At 34.7% G+C, this 23,403-nt stretch overlaps 1 protein-coding gene across 3 annotated transcripts in view; it reads left to right on the plus strand.

Moving 5' to 3' along the window:
- The window catches only part of LOC109104261 (metabotropic glutamate receptor 8-like), a 189,148-nt gene that overhangs the window by 113,742 nt on the left and 52,003 nt on the right, over positions 1–23,403 (plus strand). For all 3 annotated transcript variants that reach the window (XM_042721648.1, XM_042721649.1, XM_042721650.1), the window contains 3 exons: positions 17,271–17,406; positions 20,546–20,700; positions 22,088–22,225. In XM_042721648.1, coding sequence (XP_042577582.1) covers positions 17,271–17,406; positions 20,546–20,700; positions 22,088–22,225 — 429 coding nt within the window. The remainder of the gene's footprint in view (positions 1–17,270; positions 17,407–20,545; positions 20,701–22,087; positions 22,226–23,403) is intronic.

The following is a 23,403-nucleotide window of genomic DNA, read 5'->3' on the forward strand; positions in this document are numbered from 1 at the left end:
ATATATAGTATAATATATATGTAAATATAAAATTAATAAACATATATCTATCATTGTTAGCATGTTAGTGTGTGTGTGTATACTGTATGTATTCATTCATTCATTCATTCATTCTTTCATTTGTAAATTTAAAAGTATTCAAATTTATGTACTCATGTATGCATGTATTCATTTATTTATTCATGCATTTATTTACACATTTTATGCATTTATTCATGCATGAATCTTGCAAAATTATTCAGTCTAATTATGTTAGACTAATTCGAATTTGTAACTTCTTTTTGTTCATTATTCATTAAGAGAGTCATTTCATAACAGTGACTCTTTCGTGAATCACGTTACGCTGGTCTATTTTGTTTGTAGCCAGCAAAGACAAAACAAAGATGTTTAGTCTATTGTGTTATTTTCTCACCACATTAAATTCATACATTTCTGGTAAAATATAATTTCATCAATTCAGTGATGGTGTAGCAACGTCCTGACAACCCCTGGCATTGTGATGACCAGTTTTGCATGAACAAATACCCCTCTTATCTACTTCAAAGTCTTTTACGTATCTTATATTCTTTGCACAAGCTTTAATGTGAATGAAAATATTGTAAAATATAATTTAAAGTATAGTTTCCTTTGCTGTGATGCTGTATTTTGAGCAGTAATGCTAGCAGGGCAGGTGTTGCATAGCTATAGTTAATAAAGAAAGTGTGTTTTGTCTGATTCAAGGTTCTTTTCTTTCTTTAGCATGTACGGCAGCGCTGTTAAAGCCCATAAAGTAATTAAACTCTGCTTAGTCATGACACCCTGTGGGTGTGAATTAAAGCTGTTTGTTTTTAGTACCTTTAATGTTTTCCTGGAAGGTAACTCTAAAACTCTGAATAGTTACCATATTTTTGGTAAGTTACAAAAGCTCTGGGACATTATTTTGCATTTTGTCTAATCGCCTTAGGGTCATAACTTTGGTGTATTGTGCATTTGATAAAACCACATTTTCATAACACCTCTTCTTCACAAAAAATTCACATACTTTAAACCTCTTTTTTTTTTAAAAATATTTCCAAAAAATAACAAAAAACACCGAAATCTTCAGCAAATTTTTAAAGACCTTTTAGTCAGAAAGAGGCATTTGTGTCTCTTTCTGCACCCACCTGAGAAGACTTAATAGAGCCGGTCTGCAAAGCCTCATCATCTGCAGCGTGTCCAGGTGTGTCATGGTGAGCGTCCTGATTTGATCCATCATTACTTTGTTTAGAAACTCACTGCTGCAGCGGGTGGTGGAAAAAACAGCCAGGTTCATCCGCAAACTGTCAGGCTAGTCGACAACTCCATCTGAAAGCCTGCTCATGCTGTCCAATCGAACTCTTCTGGAGAACTTTCCTTCTGTCTAGTAATGTTACTTAAAGGGGTGGTTGACTGTTTTTTTTCTAGGCTTGATTGTGTTTATGGGGTGCAGTCTAACATGTGTTAATGATTCGTTAAAAAAACAAAACGTTATTTTTCAGATAATTTACCTTTATTCTACACCGCTCTGTCGCTTCTCCTATAAACGTGCTGATGATTTCCTGTTCTTATGAAGCCTCTCTCTCAGAAATACGCAATGGGCTCTGATTAGTATACTTTTAGATACGCTGTTATTTGTAAATGCTACTGCTTATGTTAGATTTTAATATATGGTTTTATCCTGATTAAAGCTTACAGCATGGTAACTGCATGCGTGTCCATGTTTAACACTTCTCATAGCTATGTGAAAAATATCTGTCTGTCTATACACATAAAGTGTATAATTGGAACACAGTTCATTGAAGGAGCTGACGAGCTAATGATCTGAGAGAGAGAGAGAGAGATGCAGAGCGTGTGCAGAGCAGGGTGATGCGAGGAACAGTATTATGAATCGCTGCTTTAGAACATTGATTCTGAAACTTGTGAATCCATTAGAATCGGTAGAAGACAGAATTGCGATTCATATATAAATAGATTTTTTCGTGCACCCCTAGTTTTCTCTTCCTCTTCTCTAAGGCTACATTTACATGACAATGATGTAGTCAAAAACAGAAAAGTTTTTCCCTTGCCTTTTTAAAAAAATTCACGTATACAACTTTTTCAAAACGATTCGCATTTCCACATATCTGCGAAAACTGCCAAAAACGCTGTCACCTTGTTTACATGTCTACATACTTGACCATTACTAGGCACGTGCATGACGTCACTGTTTTCAAAGATTCCTGTATTGGGTGTTTACATTCTCAAAAAACATCACAAACCCGGGATGTAGCTTGTTGTAGTCCCTACAAGCCATTTTTGTATGCATTAAACTGCCATAATTTTAAAAGAAGATATCTCTGTTTGCATGGAACTTTCAGTGTCGTAACATTGCAGATATTGTTTATGCTCAGATAGCAACATTACACACTAACTAATGTTAGAAAAGTGAAATCGCAATCAACCACCCCTTTAAAGGAACAGTTCACCCAAAAATTAACATTTGCTGAAAATGTACTCAACTTTCTTACAAGCACGTAGCTTTTCACTTCACAAGATATTTATTGATGGACTGGAGTGGTGTGGATTACTTGTGGATTATTGTGATCTTTTTATCCGCTGTTTGGACTCTCATTCTGACGGCACCCATTCACTGCACAGGATCCATTGGTGAGCAAAAATACTACATTTCTCCAAATCTGTTCATATGAAATTGGAAATTTCTCCAAATCTGATGAAGAAACAAACTCATCTGCATCTTGGGTTGCTTGAGGATAAGTAAATTTTCAGAAATTTTTTGGGTGAACTATTCCTTTAAATATTTAACCACAACACAAACATCACTTTAGGTATGATTAACCTCCTTTGCAAGTCTGTTTTGTAAAGGAGACCATGTCGAATGTTATAAATTGCTGTAGCTGGCGATATTGCCCTTGTAATAATGCAATTAAAGGAAGGGTGATTCGTACAAAGGCAGACGATTCATCCTTCAAATGCCAAACTTGTAATGCAGTTTTAATGGAAAGTCATGCGTAAGAAACATCAGACACCGTCCCGGCTTGCTGATTGTTTCTATAATTTAGAGAATCATTTGAATTATTGATTAGCGTTCAGAATATGTAGTTTGCATAATGTGGATATGTGTCTGTATTTCACAAGCGTGTGTTGCCAGCAGCAATGCTTCATGCTTGTTATAGGCAGTTAGGCTGGCGGCTGCAGAACAGCGTGTTCACTTTAGAGAATGACAAACATGCGCTTAGGCAGAACAAACACTTGGCATGTTGACAACACAGAAACTGCGACGTGTCACTTTGCGTACATGGTTCTTGACATTTATCCGCTATTACAACCCAGGTGCTAACCTAGGTGTCAAAGGAAAGTACAAGAGCAGGTGGAAATCTGTCTAACTATCAAAGGAAGTGGCTGTTTGAAATTTGCCTTGTTTTCCAGTATAAAAAAAAAATATCTCAACATTAATTTTTGCTAACACAATTGTCTTTAACCTCAGCATAATTTTCAGCTATATTCCTATAGTCATTAAATTAACTTACTGTGCTACAATAGGCAGATAAATCTGAATAAATACTTTAAAATCAATAGAAAAAGAAATAATGACATTACTTAACAGCATCAAAGTTCTTAGTTTACCTTAACTTACAATAATTATAATTTTGCATACTCTTATCGGAGCCAGTTTTCAACACAAAATATAAAAAAGGTAATTGCAACCTTTTCTCTCACAATTAAAAAAAATAAAATAAAATAATAATAATAATAATAATAATAATAATTGCGAGATATGAACTCTGAATTTTAAGAACAAAAAAAAATAATAACAAAAAATTAACTCTCAGAATAATCATAATAACAACAAAAAAAAAAAAAATTCTAAAAAAAAGAATAATTATAAGAACAACATTTTTCTTGCCATTCCAAGTTTAACAATTCTGAAAATGTTTATTTTTATTTTTTTCTCAGAATTATGAGATAAAGCTGCAATTACCGTTATTATTGGTTTATTCTGTGGTGGAAATGGCTATTACTATAATGCTTTCTCATATTGAATTTTCATTCTCAAAATGGCACTTTTTATCACTAAACATGAACTTTTCCGTTTCATATCAGAGTGAATGTGATATATTCATATTCATATGACTACACTGAATCTCACACAGTCTCCATACCGGGACTCTCAGACGTTTGATATCGTAACACAGTAGTTTTGAAGTGCGGGTATACCTGACGTGACAGTATTGTGACTGTTAAGGCTACACTACTGTCACATCACGATCACAGTTTGCCTGAAGTGTCTGACCTATAAGTGAATTAGTGCATACGGTCTCTGCTCAGAGCTCTTTTCCAGTAGCCATGAGGCCATCGACACCGCTGTGCAGAGCTGTCATTTCGGCTGCCTTGTGTCTGCCGGGGTTTTTTCATTCTCTCAGTAAAGCAAAAGCAATCAGAATGGTGCATCGATCTCCCTTGTTCAAGTTTGCTTGAGGGATTTTACAGAATCTACACTTGGGTGCTTCTCAGACGGCTGAGAGCTGTCATATTTCACTCTGGACATCAGTGGGAGGAAAGGAATAATTCACACGCCGGCGCTCAATGGGGACGGAAGTAAGTCGGAGCGTCTGCTGCTATCCACCATTCACTGTTTGACCTTATTAAACCAAAGCAAATGCCAGAGCAGCTATTGCAGGCTGCTTTTTCTTGTTCTCGGTCACACTGTGTTGTCTTCACAAATAACCATAGCTAAACTAGAATGGCAAATAATTCCTGGCAAACAGGGATCAGTGCTTCGGGATTCAAGTAAACACGGCGTGTGTCCTGTAGAGATGAACGGCTGCTGGTTTTCAGAGTAGCGATGTTGGGTTCAGGGTTCACACGAGTAGATTAACGGAAGCTTGAGGACTTTATAATGTTGCCAAGATTTGGTGGAAGAGACGTTCACTTGGTAAAGCAAGGTCAGCATAATGCATTAAAGGGATTGTTTACACAAAAATGGAGAAATTAATCAAAAATCATTTACTTAGTTTTATGTTGTTCCAAATTTGTATTCTGATCTTATTGTCTTTCTTCTGCTGAACACAAAATCTGTTTATTTGAAGACAGTGGACCTGTGATTTGCTCTGCCAAGCGATATGGAAAAAAAAAAACTATAAAAGCAATTCAGAAAGTGTTTTGAGTGACTTCAGACTTCTGTTATGGTGCTTTTATGATGTTTTTCATTTTATTTTATTTTTTTTGAAGTGAGATTGACAGTAAAGGTCAAAAGTGACAGATCTTATATATTTTATATAATTTATATACAAAATATATTGTAAATAAAATACCCCCCTCTTGAACTATTAAACTATTCCATTAAAAGCAAAGGGATCTTGTGGTGTTTGTGTTGCAGCGTTCATCTTGTGAGAAACAGGCAGAGGTTAGCTTAAAGAAGTAGTGAAGCATGCCTTCTGTTCTGTCTGAGCTTCATATTTGCTGCTGTGAAACACACTGATGTTTTTTACATGAGGGTCGTGGAGGTAGACAGGAAAGACGAGCAGGAATAAAATGTGTGGCCTGTATGCTACACATCATCAATGAGAGAGATAGCAGTGGGAAGGAATACTGCAGAAATTCAAGAGCGCTTGAGCCACAGGAGATCGCGGTTGAGTGAACAGTAAAGGAGAAGTGGAGAAGAAAAGAAGCCAAGAGTCTATGAAACAAAGAAGTGGGAAATCTCAGGGCTTTCTTTGTAATAGTACTTTTTCACACATGCCATGGAAACATTGCATCTGATGCATCCAAAAGGTGCATATAAACCCAGGCTGTAACTGCAGAGTTTCATGACGTCTCAGATGGTAGTTTGAAGCTAAATGAAATGCAAATCTCAAGATGTGCAGCATATGTGGTCTAGTTTCCAGGATTGTGACCTCTGAGCCCAACTCTACTTAGCCATAGGGATTCGATGTGACATCCATTATGAAACCCCCTCTTGGGAAATGCCACATGGAAGTGTCACTTCTGGGCCAATCAGCCTTATTTCCCTGCGTAGCCATTGACTGTTCATGCTGTCATCATAATACTCACTCTTCTGCAGTATATATAGTATGTATTCTGTGCATAATATCCTCATTTTCTGTATGCATAGGTTGACCTGCTACTACTCTGCATATAATGCTGTATCTAAAATGAAATGAGCTTGACTTGACTTTCCATTTCCAGTGTGATGATAAGCAATGGTCTCTTTGCTTAAAAAATAATGGGTTCAAAAGCAGTTTTTCATAGTGATGCCACAGAAGAACCATTTTCCCCAAATAACTTTTCAGTGATCAGTTTTAGTAAAAAAATAAAAAAATAAATAAAAACACCCTTGTTTCATAGTGTGAAGAACATTTTAATAATCTAAAGAACCTTTTGTGGTTCTTTTAAGATTCCATGGATGTTAAAGGATCTTCATGGAACCATCAGTGTAAAAAAAAAAAATAAACTTTTTTTTCTTTTTTTTTTTTTAACCAGTGAAAAAGTTGAAAAGTGATCTGTTCTTTAAAAAAAAACCTTGTTTCTTGGTGTGAAGAACATTTTAAGAATCTAAAATCTAAAAAAGAACCTTTTCCCACAATTCTTGTGGAATGAAAATGTGTATGTAACCATTGATGCCAATAAAAACCTTTATTTTTAAGACTGTAGAGATTTTTTTTGAAGTAATGACCAAAATGAACCCTATTTACTTTCTTAATACATGCACCTGGACTTGTTTTGAGTTAATTACATATAATTCTAAACAAATCTTTAGCCAAAATATAATAATTTTGCTCAACAACCTCTGAAATGACTTCCCTTTTCTGCTGCAGTCATTAAGGATAGATAATTTAACCAATACCCTAGTAGCTATTTAATCATTGTTTCAGAAATCAGCATTTAGCCTGGTTATAAACAAGCCAATAAATTAGCGACAGATAAAGTCGAGTTCTTTTCTCCAGTTTTTCCTCACTGAATATCCTGTTGCACTACAATATATGTCATAGATGCAAAATGGGATGCAAACTACAATTGATGTTACCTTTAAGATGTAATTTTTCAAAAAAATTACAAAAAAAAAAAAAATAAAAATTACTGAAACAAAATTAAACAATAAATCCTATTTAAAAACAGGGCACATGTACTGCATTAATATGAAGCTATTTTTCCTATTTGAAAGTGTTTTACCCGTATTTTGAATTGCATATGCATTTTTTAGGGTTAAACTTAACAGATAATGCCCTGGCAAAAAATTACAAGTTCCTTTTTTCCGTTTTCAGATTTGTTTTCTTACAGCTTATTTTCAATATTATAATTGGATGCCCATCACTGAATTAAACATGCATTGAAATCATAACATTATAATGTCAAATGACAAAAAGCAGCATGCAACTACAATTATGTACATCATGTTTTCAAGTAATGCATTTTATCAGTGCATGCATTACCTAAGAATTGAATGTATGACTTTAGTGTTGCTATAGCATGTTGTACAAGTTGAACTACAGTACTGTACATGAGCAGGTTTTGAAATATTTGTTGTTACATAATGCATATTTTTTTACATACTATTTCAAGTTAGTGTTTCGTAAGCAGTATGTTTGTATTGCATTCTGAAAGCTTCTTTGCTCTACACAGTGATATAGCACATGACAGCTCTATTATGTCTCTGTTTCTATCCTTTCAACAATCAAACCCCTAATGGTCTCCAGTGTTTCAGTCTCTTCATACGTGATGTTCTTTTTACTTGATACAGTCCACATTCGTAAGATCCCTCAGAGTAATTGGGCTACAGATCTAAAGGCACATGAAGGCCGTCTGTGAATGCGTCGCTCTCTTTTTATGTCATAACAGACTCTCAGAATCTCAGTAGTGTAAAGAGTCAAAGGTTCCTGTTTTTATTTTATTTTTTTGTGCTTGTGAGTGAATTGTGACTTCGGCGGGGTAGTGCTGAAGCTTTTGTTTTTGCCTGTTTGGCTCTCCATCGGGCAGAAATCAGATCGCTAGGAGTAGTAGACGATGGATGATTTTGGGATGAGTAATTTGGGATGAAAAAAATGCAACTTCCATTTTGTCAGACCAACTCTAGGATGACTGAACTGTCAAATACAACTCTGTAACTTTGTGCTGTTTTGTCCCACTTTCAGTGCATTTGGCTTCCCATATGTACAGCTAAACACCGGTTCTCTCGCTCTCAGTTATGTTGCTTCTGCAGGCTGTTTATTGCTGTAGATAAGCAATGTAGAGAGCGGGGTGGGAATATGCAGCTCATTTGCATTTAAAGTCATACACTTCAAAACAGATCTCTTTTTAGTTGCACCCCAAAAATGACATTTTCCAGCTTTTATAATAAATGATCTGTTGGGTATTTTGTGCTGAAACTTCACAGACACATTCTGGGGACACCCAAGACCAATATTACATCTTGTAAAAAGGGGCATAATAGGTTCCCTTTAAAATGCAAGCTTATTGAACTTGGAATCACAAGTGTAATAAATAAATAAATAAATATTTTGGCTGAAAGTACAGACCAACTTAAGTTGTTCAGTTGATGCAACATGCAACTTGTGATTTTTTTGACAGTGTTCTTGGCCTATTAAATATATAATGAAGCGTTTCATTCTGTTGAGTCACTTATTTAGTCAGAGCACTTCTAAAAAAAGGATGCATACTTAAAGAATAAACTTTGTTTTTTTCTTGCCTTCTTTAAATTCTACCTTTAGCAAAGAACTCCCACTTTTGTCAAGCACTGTGCCTGCTAGTTATACATATTTAAAGAACTGACATTATTACACAGTGCTAACAGTAATGCAGGGCTCATAATGAATCACGACCCATCGCTCCGCAGTTTTGTGTATTATAAGTCACTTAGTGAATGCATCTGCTAAATGATATGTAACATCATTTCCCACTTTCCTATTCTCTTCATTAATCAGTCTCATCAGAGCTCATACTGCAAGCCTGACAGAATACTGCGTGCTTTAAAATGTCAATATTTGAATTGCATAGTGAGACTAACAGAGCAGCAAAATCTACACCCCAAAAATCAGCATACGGTAGAGAGTGTTGTAGATGGAGTAGGAAGAACTTAGTTTCAATGCTAATCGACTGACATATTCTTTCCTTTCTGTCACGGCACATTCACAACCGCTGCAGTCTTATTACATGCACTGAAAAGGAAATATTCTCACTTTATATTCAATTATATTCAGTTGTGCACCAGGAGGGGTTATGCACGGTTATTCTGTCCTAATGGAGATGAATTTTTCATATCTTGTAAGTGAAGTGATTCAGTTTTGTGACTGAAATCATATAGATGTGGTTTTGTTGCATGTTTTCTGGTCTTAGATTCAATCAGACCAGACTGAGATGCATGTTGATGATTTTCATCTGGACTAGAATCTTAACTAACATGATTTCTTGTGTTTTAGTGGATTTAATTGGATTAATCTTATTAGTGATTTGTTTTTGTGTTTAAAGTAATGGTTCACTTGGTTTACTCACCTTTGTCATCCAAAAGGAGACATTTTGAACACTGGTCATTTTCTTTCTACATAGGGACTGAAGCTTTCAGGTTTCAAAACCGATGCAAAGGCAACATCAAAATATCCTACAAGTCTTCATAAGCTATAGCTTTAGCGATAGCTTTGTGTGAGGAACAAAACTAAATTTTTAGTTACTATTCACCTATAAAATTTCTCTTCAGTGAACTGTACTTTGAGTTGATATCTGATTCATATTGTTTTTGTGAACTGGTTGAAATGGATGATTGAAAAGTTACGGTTCAAGAGCTAGAGTCAATTTCAAGACTGGTTTTTGGACTTGTACTGTTGCTAAACTGCTGTGTGGCTTCAGAAAAGCCATTTGGACCGTATTGAAAATAAGTTCTAGAATTTTCATTTTTACGTGAACTATACTTTTAAAAGACAAATGTTGATTATTTGTGGGTTGCAAAAAAATGTAGTTGGACACTTAGGAAAGTCATTAAATTTTGCAATGCTCCAGTGAAATCATAGCTGTCTGCAAATCTTTATTTCTTGTGTTGTCTAGTTGTTTTTAATGGGTTTATCTTAACTAGCAACTCTTTGGTGGAAGTAACAAGCTAATTTATTATTATTATTATTTTTTTGCTTAAAACATGTACTTACCTTCTTGTTTAAAAGGAGACATTTTGAAGAACACGTTTTCATTCTAAGCAAAGCCACCATGAAATATCCTAAAAGTCTTTATAAGCCATGCAATAGTTTTGTGTGTGGAACAAACCTCAATTTTAAGTCGATATTAATCTGTCCAGTGAGTCAGTGAGTTGACCTTGAGAACCAGTTTCTGTTGTTATTGTGAACTGATTCAAAAATGTCAAGTATCCTTTTTGAAGCGTGAACACTTCATTCCACATTTAATTTGATTGCATGGGAAAAATTACCAAATTTTTTTGTGAACTTCTCTTTAGATTAAATAATTTCTACTGACAAATGTTTGTGTGTGTATTTGTGTGAATTAAAATGTCTAGTTGGACGCTTATATTATCTTTCTGTCTGTTTCTTATTTGTTTTTGCAGGCAGGTCTAAGCCTGCTTTAATAGTTGGACAATTGATTAGGATTCACAAGGAAATTAGATTTTTCAGTGAGAGCGACACATCTTCACAGGTTTGCTTTCATACAGCGAGTCAGAAAGAGTCTGTCGAACTCCTCAGACAAAACAAATCCCTCGGATTCACTGATAAGTGAGCACAACACTTGAGAGAAAAGGACGGTGTCTGGAACAAAGTGGATGGGACAAAAGCATTTATTACTTGAATTTAGAGTAGACATCTGACCTTGAGACCGTAATGACCGGGAATCCACTGTCGGTCACTTCTCTCGCTTCAGATTCCAGTGTAATTCCCTAAAAGCCTGAAGGCAATTGATCCGTGCTATAGATGAAACCCCCGGATGGATGTATCAGATACCGACCTGACTCAGTAAGCATGACCTCAGCATTACCTCAATGCTTTTCCCTTAAAAACAAGACTAAGTATCACTGTTCAGTTGAGTTGTTAGGCAGCATGTTAGGAGACAAGTTACTGTACTAAATCACCAAAATCCTGTTCTCAGAATCCAATTAGACATGGTCCACCAAGCAAGAGTGAAGCGCTGTATGTCCTTTTCTGTTGTCTAAGGCTCATTTCTACCAGATGTCCCATTTCAAAGTCTTCCGCTGCACCATTTCAAATGTGCCTCTGGGCTGCAAAACACAAACTTGTCTTTTTTTAAAGCCGCGATGGAGTGTTGAGAGAAGCACTAACAGTATTTTTATGGACAAAGGGAATGGCACTCTAAACTCATGCTGATGCAAATACGTATGGTGCTTTCACAACTCCAGATCAAGTGTGTTTGATGTCAAAGTTTGGTTCATTTTGTTGGTGTACAAGCTATTTCTTCACAACTATCAAACAGGGCAGTTCTATATATATCTCACAATTCCAAGTTGGTTTTTCATAATTGCAACTTTATATTTTATTATTTTTATTTTATTTTTCATAATTAATTTTGTATCTCATAATTTCTGATCCTCATAATTATGACTGTATATTTCATAATTCAGATTTTATTTCTTACGATTATGACTTTATATCTCATAATTTTATTTCTCATAATTGACTTAATATCTCAAAATTATGGTTTAATATCTCATTAATATTTCTCTTTACATTTCATAAGTCTCCATTTATTTCTTACAATTATGACTTTACATATCATAGTTCTGATTTTATATTTCATAAATCCAACTTTTTCATTATTAACTTTATCTCATAATCCCAAAATTCTATCTTATAATAATGACTTTATCTCATAATTCTAAATGTATCAACAGTTTCTTTAAATCTCAGTTAAAATGTATTTATTCTAATAATAACTTTTCATATCATAGTTCAGACTTACTTTTTCATCAGTCTTTATATATCATAATAACCTTGTCTCAAAAAGATCAGTCTCATAATTCTAAACTTGTTTCTTACAATTGTCTTTACATCTTACAAATAAAAATGATTTCCCCATAATTAGGATTTTACCTTATAATTGCAATTTATAATTCCAATGTAATTTTTCCTAATTGACTTTATAATTCTGACTTTATTTATCATTTTGACTTCATTTTTAATAATTATGACATCACATCCCACGATGTGATTATTTTATTTCTACTTCATTTTAACTGTATCTCATAGTTACAGTCATTTTATTTTCTACTTTTAGCATAATTGGACTCAGTCTAAACAATTGAGGTCTTTACTCAACCCATTTTAGTCCTGCATTAGTGTACAGAAATGTTCTGCATCAAAATGATTGTCATGTCCTTCATGCATTTTACATTCTTCAGCACCGGGTCGTGTGGAATGGCAGCGTATGACAGTGAATATGTGGTGTGAAATGCATGGCGTCAGGCACACACGTGTGGGTGGATGCGGGTTGTATTCGAACACCTTTGTGATGCGCGTGTGGGTGGAGATGTTGAATAAACACGCTCCCGAAGCTTCTGTGCTGCTTTCATGAGCGAGAAACGCTCCCACATTTGATGTTTGGAGGAACTGACGACCGAATCACCTCATGCAGGGAGCGGAGGAGGTCAGCGCCATGGGGAAACAATACTACACGTGAGATATTAAGCATTAAATTTGGGCATTTTAAAACACAGCCATTCTGAGGCTTGAGTTTTATTGAGCGTTATTGGCTTTGGCAGATATCTGGCCCTTCAGAAAGGCTGGAAAACCTCTCAGGGGACAAATTCAGGCGAGGTTTCACCACCTCAGTGGTCCTAAATTTCTCTACACGAGGAAGTATGGCACACTTTTGTCGCTTAATGGATGGTGTAATAAGCCACAGTAATAAGGATTGTACTGCTGAGTTCTTTGCCATTACCGCCCTGAAACATGCTTTGTCACACAGTCACTAATGTGGAATGAATCAAATCTCCATTAAGCATATGTGTCATGACTCGAGCCCAAATGAATGTTTGTGATTTTCCTGTTTGCATTTAGCTTAAAAGGCTCAATATGCATCCCCACCAGTGAAACTGACAATAAATCCACTTCGTTGACAGTTTTGGTGACACTTCCTGCCCGAGTTTCTGAGCTTGGTCTGTTTTATAATATTAGTGTCACTGTTTTGGGAATTTGAGTATTTAATTGGATTTTCCAAAAAGTACATTTCACTCAGAAATTGCTAAATTTCACAAATAATTGCAAAGAAATGGCAAGATATCATATTTATGACTGTATCTCATAATTCCAACCTTACTCATAATTATGTCTTTTTTCATAATTCTGACTTTTTTCAAAATGATCATAACTGACTTTGAAATAATCTCCACTTGGAAATTGCTAGTAAATTTCACAAATAATTCCATAGAAATGGCAAGTAACACAATGAATTAAATGTGAAAGTTTGAAGAAGAATTTGTATCTAATAATTCCAAATATATTTTTTTCATAATTCTTTTATTATATATCATAATTCTGATTTTTTTCCAAAAATACTTTATATCTCATAAATCCAAATGTATTTCTCATAATTATGACTACATCTCATAATTCCAACCTTATTAATAATATTTTTTATCTCATAATTATGAATCTACTTCTCAATTATTTGATCTCATAATTACGACTTTATCTCATAACTGACTTTGCATCTGAAAGTTATGTTTTTCTCATAATTCTGCCATTATCTCATAATTTAAATATTTTTAAAAAGACTGATAGCATTTTCTTGTAAGGCTCACTGAGTTAATCTTTATTTACATTTTAGAAATGTTGATTTATAGGTCAATCATTTTAGGGGTTGAAAATATATCAAAAGATAAATTGGTATAAAATCAAATAAAGTCATTTTGTATAGAATGAATGCACTATAATGTGCCAGACAGTAAATAGTTGCATTCGGACAGTCATAAAACCAAACAGCTATCAAACAGAAAGTTAATTACCCAATGTGAATCGCTTCACTTAGGAAAATGTTCAGTTTCCCAGCAATGGAAATAAATGACAGCATTAGTCAGCCCATGTGTGTGTCTGAGACATGCGAGGCTGGATACAATTAGATAATTCATGATTCATAAAGCAGTGAAAATCCAATCATTAAAGATTAGCAGAGACGCTGGAGCTCATCGTGTCCCTGATATAGGAGGGATCATTCTATTATCAGACGAGCTGCTTAAATGACTTCAAACTGCTGCTTTAAACAATTAGAGAAGTGACTGTGTACTTCAAGTATTGTGGCAATGAATTGTTTTGAAGGTTTTGAGTGAGTGCATGACGGCTTCACAGTTATTCTTTCTGTTCTTTCAGAACTAAAAATAAACTGGGTATATTTTAATGCAATCGTTCATGCATATTAATTGTGTAGTGACTAATTTCTCGAGTTTTACACTTAGGGCACATGCATTAGTCACCGGTAGGTGGAGCTGCTTATCTCAGTGCTCAAGCCTAAAATCTTCCAGCTCACTCCCTGCAACATGCTGCAATGCTGATGTCTGCTCATGCAATCAATTTATGAGCTTTAGTAAAGCCAGTGTTTCTCTTCCTCACCGTTTAGCTGAATATGTGTCCCTGCACAACACAAAGACTGCTGTTCCTGCTATTGAACGCCGAATAAATGGAAAGGCACAAAATGCACAAGGAATTTGGTGTGTTGAAAAGCCACCAAGCTCTGGAATGCTAATTCATTGGCCTTTTGATGTTCTCCCATTTATGGTGCATAAAAGGCTCATTCTGTATTTGGAAAGAGATTTGGAGAGACATCCGTGAGTTAGAAAGACATGCTCTGTGCCCCGTGTTGTCGATACATTGGTTCGGTAGCGTGACAGTAGCTTAGCTGTTTTTTAGAACAGTGTAGCTTTTCTTGTAGCTAGCTACTTTTTCCAGCAGGCAGCGTTGTAGTGTGACGAAAGGGTTTTGATCATGTTGCAGTGAGCTAACTAAGGTGTGTAAATATGATTCGATAGGTGTGTATTTTACAAATATTACTACGTTAGATACTCTACAGTTCAAGAGTTTGCGGTTTTCATCTTTTAAATGTTTTTGATAAAAGTCTGTTATGCTTACCAATGGTGCATTTATTTGATCAAAAACTCGCAATTGCAAGAAAAAAGTCAGAATTGCGAGATATAAACTCAGAATTCAGACTTTTTTCTTGTAATTCCAAGTTTACACTTCACAATTCTGAATGTACATCTCAACAATTCTGACTTTTTTCTCAGAGTTTATATCTAGTTGATATTGTAATTTCAATTTTTATTTATTTTATAATCTAGGAAATGGTCTTACAAATAAATAATTACCATTATATAAAAAAGGAATGTTTTCTATGTGAATATATTATAAAATGTAATTTATTCCAGTGATGAAAAGCTGAATTTTCAGCATCATTACTCAAGTCTGCAGTGACACATGATCCTTCAGAAATCCTTCCAATGATGTCTTTACTCTGACTTTTAATCAATTTAATGCATCTTTGCTAAATTTCTTTCAAAAAGCTTAGCTTCAAAGCTGCTTTTTGCTCATAGCATCACAGTCTGGCTTTAATGTAGCATAAATTTTAACGAATTCCATTTGTGGCCAAAAAAAGTCATAGAAACGGCTCTTCTACATGTTTAGAAATGGCAGCTAATGGGCTAAATGACTGTTTCCTCCATAGTGTAGCTCCGAGCAAATATCGCACTCCATAAACTCACAATCATCATGGATTGGAGGAGGGCATGAACGCAACAGATTGGTGATTACTATTTTGAAAGGCATTAATTAAGGCTAATTAGTATTTGTCATTGTGACAGAACGTATAAGGAGCCACACTGGTTTGGCATACAGCGATACAACTCGCTAAGGAAAATGCCGGCACTCATTAAATGGACTGTAACAGGAGGAGATTACAGGAGGAAGTCCATCATTCACCCCCGTTCGGGACGTTAATGGTATAATCGAGCTCTCGAAGGGACGGAGGCTTAGACATTACAGCTTACATTAAATATGAAATATGACTCTGTCCACCTCAATATGGCCTGTCAAGACCTGAATTTTGTAAGTCTGTCGTGTTAAGTTTGAATAAATGATGTCGAGCACCTGGAGACAATATTTGAATGATGGAGCTTGATGGAAATTTTTTTTTATGTCCACAACAGCAATCGGTTGTAAATGTTCAAGTCATTTTGATAGACTAACTACAAGACCTTCAGACAGGCAGCAGAAATACCATTGCTTGTGTATTTTTTCTTAATTGGACTACATGAAATCCAGTATTGATATTGGCACTCTCATTTTTGCTTGTTTTCTGACTATTTTACTTTTTAAATGTATTATATGTATGGGTTTTATTGGTTACCCTTAACCCAGATTAAAATATACTGCCATTCATAGATTTCAGGTTGGAAAGAAGCCTCTTCTGCCCACCAAGACTGCATTTATTTGATTAAAAACACAGTTAAAACTGTAAAATCTGAAAAGTATTATTACAATTTAAAATAATTGTTTTCAGTTTGAATATGTTGTAAAATGTAATTTATGCAAAGCTGGATTTTCAGCAGCCATTACTTTGCTGTCACTTTGATCCATTTAATAATAATAATAATAATAATAATAATAATAATAATAATAATAAAAATAATAAATAAAAGACTAAAATAAATAAATACGTTTATGCATACATAGGATTGTTAAAATATATTATGAAAAAATTAAATTTTAAATTGTTTAAATATTATACAATTAATAAAATTGTAATTTATAATAATATTGAAAGATTTTATGTATAATAACATCAATAATAATATTTAAATATGCTTATTTGCATTTATTATTAAGATGATGTTGCAAACAGTAGTTTTTCAGGACACTTAGATAATTAGACATTTTAAAAGAACATAATTTACAGAAATAGAAATCTTTTGTAACATTAAAAATGTCTTTAATGTCATTTTTTTAATCAGTTGACTGCATCCTTGCCCAATAAATGAATAGTTTCTTTTAAAAATACAGTTATTTTGTTTTATTGTATTTTATTATTAGCTATTATTATTATTATTATTTATTTTTCCCCAAAAGTTTATGTACATGTTGAATTATAATTAATAAAATTATTTTGTTATCATTTGTCTTTGTTCTGGCAAGCAATGTATTGTAGCTATGCATGTTTTTGACTACACCGTCTGAATAAACAGTCCCGACTGCATCCCTTGCAAATGGCTGGATTTGGAAAACTAATGGGATTTTGTGTGCAGACTGAACAAAGCCTAATTCTCAGTCTCCTCCTCTGTCTAGGTGGTGTGTGTATCGCACAGTCTCTGAAGATCCCTCGAGAGCCGAGGCCTGGGGAATTCGACAAGATCATCCGCCGGCTCCTGGAGACCCCCAACGCCCGGGCCATCATCATGTTCGCAAATGAGGACGATATCAGGTGTCGCCTTTCTGTTCTTGAAAGACATTTCCTGTCTAACCATTCACTGCTCTCTTAAAGATCTCCAGCTGAGAGAAACCTTTTATCAGTGCCTTGAGGAAGAAAGGAAAGAGGAAGTAGAAAGAAAGCTGGCTGTGTTCAGAATATAATACTTGCATAATGAATAGTGTGTAGTATACAGTATACTTTATACTGCCTACCATTCTTTAAACATAACAACTAAAGCAGCTGAATCTACAGTGGCTGAGAGAGCTCAACGCGCTGCACCTTCAGAAAACACATGCAAATAGAAAAAGCACCAGCAAATCAAGAAAACATCTTCATCAGTTTGATAGCAGGTGCTGCAAATGCTCACAATGCAAACAAATAAAGAATTTTATTTGCAGTGTGTTTCTTTGTTTGTTTGTGTTGTGAGCATTTGTAGCGCATATGTTGTCATATTGATGAAGTTGTTTTAATTTGTAGGTGTTTTTTCTATTTGCAACGCTTTGAGCTCTCTCGGCCACCGCATGAATCAGATAAATATATAAATATTACTCTTTGTGTGTGTGTGTTTTAATCTTAATTTTTGGTAGTGAGATCAACTCACAATTGTCAACTATGAGTGTTATTTTAGTATCACTGAGATACTATTGTAATTACATATTATAGCTATATATTGAATATATATACAGTGTATAATGTAGATATGTTTTTTTAGTAATATTTTAATTACATTTTTTAATTTCGGTTATTATTGTGCTTTTTAATACTTTTTTATGTCTTTATAGTTCATTATTTTGTTCTGTTTTAGTTATTTTAGTACAAAAAAAATCAATATAATTTTTATTACAAATCACACAAAAAAATTGCAATGAAACAAATCAATAAAAAAATAATATGCTTGCCAAAAAAAGGAAAAAAAAAAAAATCCTGTGAATTGTGGGGACTTTCCATAGACTTCTATTACTTTTATACTCACACACACACGCACACACACACACACACACACACACACACACACACACACACACACACACACACACACATATATAAAATATATATAAAAATATTTTTGTTTTAGTTAAGTATAACCCTGACTCAATTGTATTGCATTGTGGACTGCAGAAAGTTTACTTTCAAAAAAAAAAAAAAAGTCAGACAAATTAATATAGCAGCATGCTATTCTGAACACAGCCAGTGATATAGAGCGAGGAAGAGGGGAGGAACAGCTACAACAGACTCATTAACGCATTTCTCCTAAAGTATCATCCCTCCCAGCAGCCTTTGCTCAGCTCCTGCCTTTATCTCAGTTGCCACCTGTATATCATCCAACTTTACTGCACCTTCATACAGAAGGAAAGCAATTAAAAATGCTGGTGAGGATGTAAAGCGAGGCTCTCTGAGCCTGGAGGGAGGGATGCTTTAATTTCCTCCATGTCTTCAGATTGCGCTGGTCTTTCCCCGAGGTGCTGCTCTGTGCCCTTAGATTTAGCTCTGAACGGACTCGAAAACTTTGGCTTTCCTGCCATCTATACATATGTTTGCTGATATAACAGCTGCTGAGCAGTACAATTTTTATTTATAGACCCCGAAGGCAAATGCTAAACTGACCTCACACTCAAGTTATGTAGACTTTTATAGTTAAGAAGAAACCAATGGTAAGGGCTTATTAACAGATTGACCAAGTGCAGACTAACTAGTTCTCACTGTGAAAAATGCAGAGACCATAAAAAATTAAAGAGGGAAAGTGGTTGGTTCATTTTCTCCGAGTTTGATCCTGCTGCACAAGTGATACAAATACTATATTTCTTTCATGATTAAAGACATTTTATTAATCATAATAATTTTACTTTTTACTAAACAAACTAACAAAACAAAACAGAAAATACTAATTTGAAATATAAACTCTAATAATATTACAGTAATACTAAAATAACATTGATTTGAGTTGTCAAATGTTTTTTCCAAGCATATAAAATATTATTTTAATTTGTTTTTAATCAATATTTTTAACTGCAATGTACATTAAAAAATAGGGCCAATTTAAATTTCTTTTTTTTGTTATTTGTAATAAAAACCTTTGGGAAAAACAAAACTTTGACAACAACAATGTACTAAAATAACTAAATATGAAATGTAAAATTAATTAAAACTATAAAGACATACTTAAAAAAAAACTAATACAAATTACAGTGACAAAAATACTAAAACTTAAAATTAAAATAAAAACTGAAAATGCTAATTATTTACATTTTTAACTATTTAATTACTTAATTATTGATTAAACTAATACAATGTATGTATATACAATAGTATCTCAATTATTTGATTCAACTAATCAAATAATTGATCAAATATTCTATAATATAACCTAAATTAACAATTTGGTTTGACTACAATTTAAAAAAAAACTAAACAAACAAAAAAAAAAAACATAAAAAACTATAAAAAATAACTATAGAATAAAAAGAATAACTATAAAAATATTAACAAATGATCAGCTGAATGTCTTTTTTGAATAATTGTTTGATCTGACTACAAAAAAATGACCTATGGGTTAAATTTTTTTTTACTGTATATATTCAATTTAAAAAAAAATCTCTCTTATTTTATTATATGTAGATTTTTATTTGTTAGATGATAAGCATTTACTTTGATGCTGCATCAGACCTTTCCATAACACATTGGTTTCCACAATTTCATTTTTTGAATGTGGCCTTCAGTGACAAAATGGTTGGTCATAATCCTCAGTTACTTTCGTTCTTTCCAGTTGCTTCTCTCGTCATGTTTGACAATGACAGAATGTGCTAGCAACTTGACAGCGCTCCTGTCTTCTCTCTCAAATCCCTCTCAATAAAATATATACACAATACATGAGTGAGAAGTGGACAGCTGGACAGGACCTTCTCAAGGCTGACCATTGAAATCCCAGCTTTAGATTCTCAGGGCCCATCCGAATCTCTCCCATGAGTGAGGATCGAGAGCGTCTTTATTTGTATATCAGTCAGTGAGTTACAGCAAACAGATGCCAGCAGCTCCTGACATACATTTATCTGAACCGCAGATAAGATACAGCGCAGCGTCAGGCGTGAGAAATGGATCTGCTGGCAGTGTTTTCTGTTGTTTGAAGCTGATGTATCATTGTTTATGTCTGCAGACGAGTGCTGGATGCTGCCAAGAGGAGCAACCAGACGGGTCATTTCCTGTGGGTGGGGTCTGACAGCTGGGGCTCCAAGATCTCACCAGTCATTCAGCAGGAGAGAGTGGCAGAAGGAGCCATTACCATCCTGCCCAAACGTGCCACGGTGGAGGGTACGTACATGTGAAAACATAACTGACTAAAGCACTCCTGTTCAAAAATCTTTTGCTCACCAAGGCTGCATTTATTTGCTCAAAAATACAGTAAATTATTGCAATTTAAAATAAATGTTTCCTATTTAGATATGTTTAAAATGTAATTCATTCCTGTGATGCAAAGCTGAATTTTCAGCATCATTACTCCAGTCTTCAGTGTCACATGATCCTTCAGAAATCATTCTAATATGATGATTTGCTGCTCAGCAAACATTGCTTATTAACAGTGCTGAAAATAGTTGTGCTGCTTCATATTTTTGTGAAAACAGATACTTTTTTGTCAGGATTCTTTAAACAGAAAAATATTTAAATATAAATATTTTGTAACTTTATAAATGCTGTTACTGTCATTTTGGCTCTTGCAACCTGCTGAATAAAAAAGTATTTTTTCTAAGAAAAAATATATAAGAAAAAATACTTTTTATTCAGCAGGTAGCATGAGCCATAAACAGACACAATAAAAATCTTACTGACCCTCAGACTTTTGAACAGTAGTGTATATGTGACAATTGATCAAAAATATTAAGTGTTAGTAACAGAAATAAACAAAAGGGTTAGTATTTAGAGCCAGGAGCTGATGTAAAGAAATATTAAAACAAAAATGTGCAAATATCTGGAAATTTCAATGCTCACCTAACTGTAAGAAATAAAGCCTTAAGTTATGGTAAGCCATTAAAATTTCAATATTGCATATTTTTTTCTAGTTATGAAAAACTCATGAAACTTTTTTTTTATTTTATTCCTTTGTCAGTTCATGTCTACTGGACAAAAATCGTAGTCATCTCAATATCAAAAAGTGGCTCAGTATATATAAATTCATGCTATTAGTCCACTATTACATGAAGTTCATTTACTTGCCTGTTTAGAAGTCAACAATCATAGAGAACTGATTCAGTTGCATTGCAGCTTAGGAGTTTAGTTAATGTGCATCTCATCTTCTCTAGATTACATTGCTCAGACTTAGTGGAGATATTTATTCCTGCTCTCCAATGGTGACACACAAGCATTGCGAACAATTAGCATCATGGTCTGACACTTAATACCATATCCATAAAGCGCCAAGCGCTTCCGAGCCTCCTTCTGGTCGTTGTCTGCACTCAAGTAATCATAGCGCTGTCCCTCAAGCGCCGGCTCTCAGGCCTGCAGGCACCAGCTCGGGAATAGACCCACCAATTAGAGCACTTTTGTCAGAACACATTGTATAATTGTGTCTGTGGGGACAGGGATTAGATGCAGACATCCAGACAGGAATACCACTGAGGATGCTCTGCCACTTCACTGACACAAATGTGTGTCATTCTTTTAGGTGCTTATCTTCTTGTTTTCTTCACCCCTCTCTCCTCAGCGTTCGATCGCTACTTCCGGAGCCGCTCGCTCTCCAACAACAGAAGAAACGTGTGGTTTGCTGAGTTCTGGGAGGAGAACTTTGGATGTAAGCTGGGGATGCATGGAAAGCGGCCAGGAAGCCTTAAAAAGTGCACTGGTAAGATTTGCTTGCATTCAATGTATTATTTCTGTCCATTTTGCTGTTTTCACCGATTCATATTTAAAAGGGTTGTTGGTTTTAAATTAAAGTTTCACCCAGAAATGAAAATTTGCTGAAAATGTACTCACCCTCAAGCAGTCTAAGATGTAGATGAGTTTGTTTCTTCATCAGATTTGGAGAAATGTAGCATCACATCACTTGCTCACCAATGGATGCTCTGCAGTGAATGGGTGCCGTCAGAATGAGAGTCCAAACAGCCGATAAAAACATCACAATAATCCACAAGTAATCCACACCACTCCAGTCCAGCAATTAATGTCTTGTGAAGTGAAAAGCTGTGTGTTTGTAAGAGTCCTCTATCCATAATATTGCTTTCTGTAATGAAAATTTGTCTTGTCTGAATCAGGAGGGAAATCTGCACAGATCAAGCAGAGAAAACAGTCCAAAATAGTTCTAAACAAATATGTTGGTGGATTTTGATATGAAAGAATATGAGAGAGGATGGACTTTTTCCCTGGAGGAAGTGTTATTATGGACTATGAACTTGTATTTTAACAAGAAGAAATTGTTTGTTTCTTACAAGCATTAATTAATGCACTGGAGGTGAGTGGATTACTTGTGATGTTTTTATCAGCTGTTTTGACTCTCATTCTGACGGCACCCATTCACTGCAGAGGATCCATTGGTGAGCTCATCTACTGTACTCATCTACTGTACATCTTAGATGGCCTGAGGGTGAGTACATTATCTGCAAATGTTCATTTTAGTGTGAACTATTCCTTTAAAAGGAAAATGCAACAAAAGCGAAATGGTTTGAAGCATGGCCTAAGCGTGTTGCTTTGTATGGACAGGAAGTGTCACATCTCTGTGAGGCTGTCAGGTTCCACAGCTTGAGCAGTCAATGCAAACAAAGTGTGTTCCCGCCGTAAGCCTTCAGACAGACGTCTGGGTGACATTTGGACCGTTTCCAGTGTCTGACTTCATCGAACCTTACTTTCTTCTCTCCTGTCTTATAAGAGGCCACATGTGGCATGTTCACACAGAACAGACTCTTGCATTAAAAAATCTAGACAGAGCTCAGCATAATTTAACAGAATTATTAGAAAAACTAACAGTTGTGTTAGTTTTTCTGACATAGTTAAAACTTGTTTGGTAAAGTTGCAACTGTAAACATT

The sequence above is a fragment of the Cyprinus carpio genome, chromosome B4 (assembly GCF_018340385.1).
Source record: "Cyprinus carpio isolate SPL01 chromosome B4, ASM1834038v1, whole genome shotgun sequence".
In the NCBI taxonomy this organism is placed as follows: domain Eukaryota; kingdom Metazoa; phylum Chordata; class Actinopteri; order Cypriniformes; family Cyprinidae; genus Cyprinus; species Cyprinus carpio.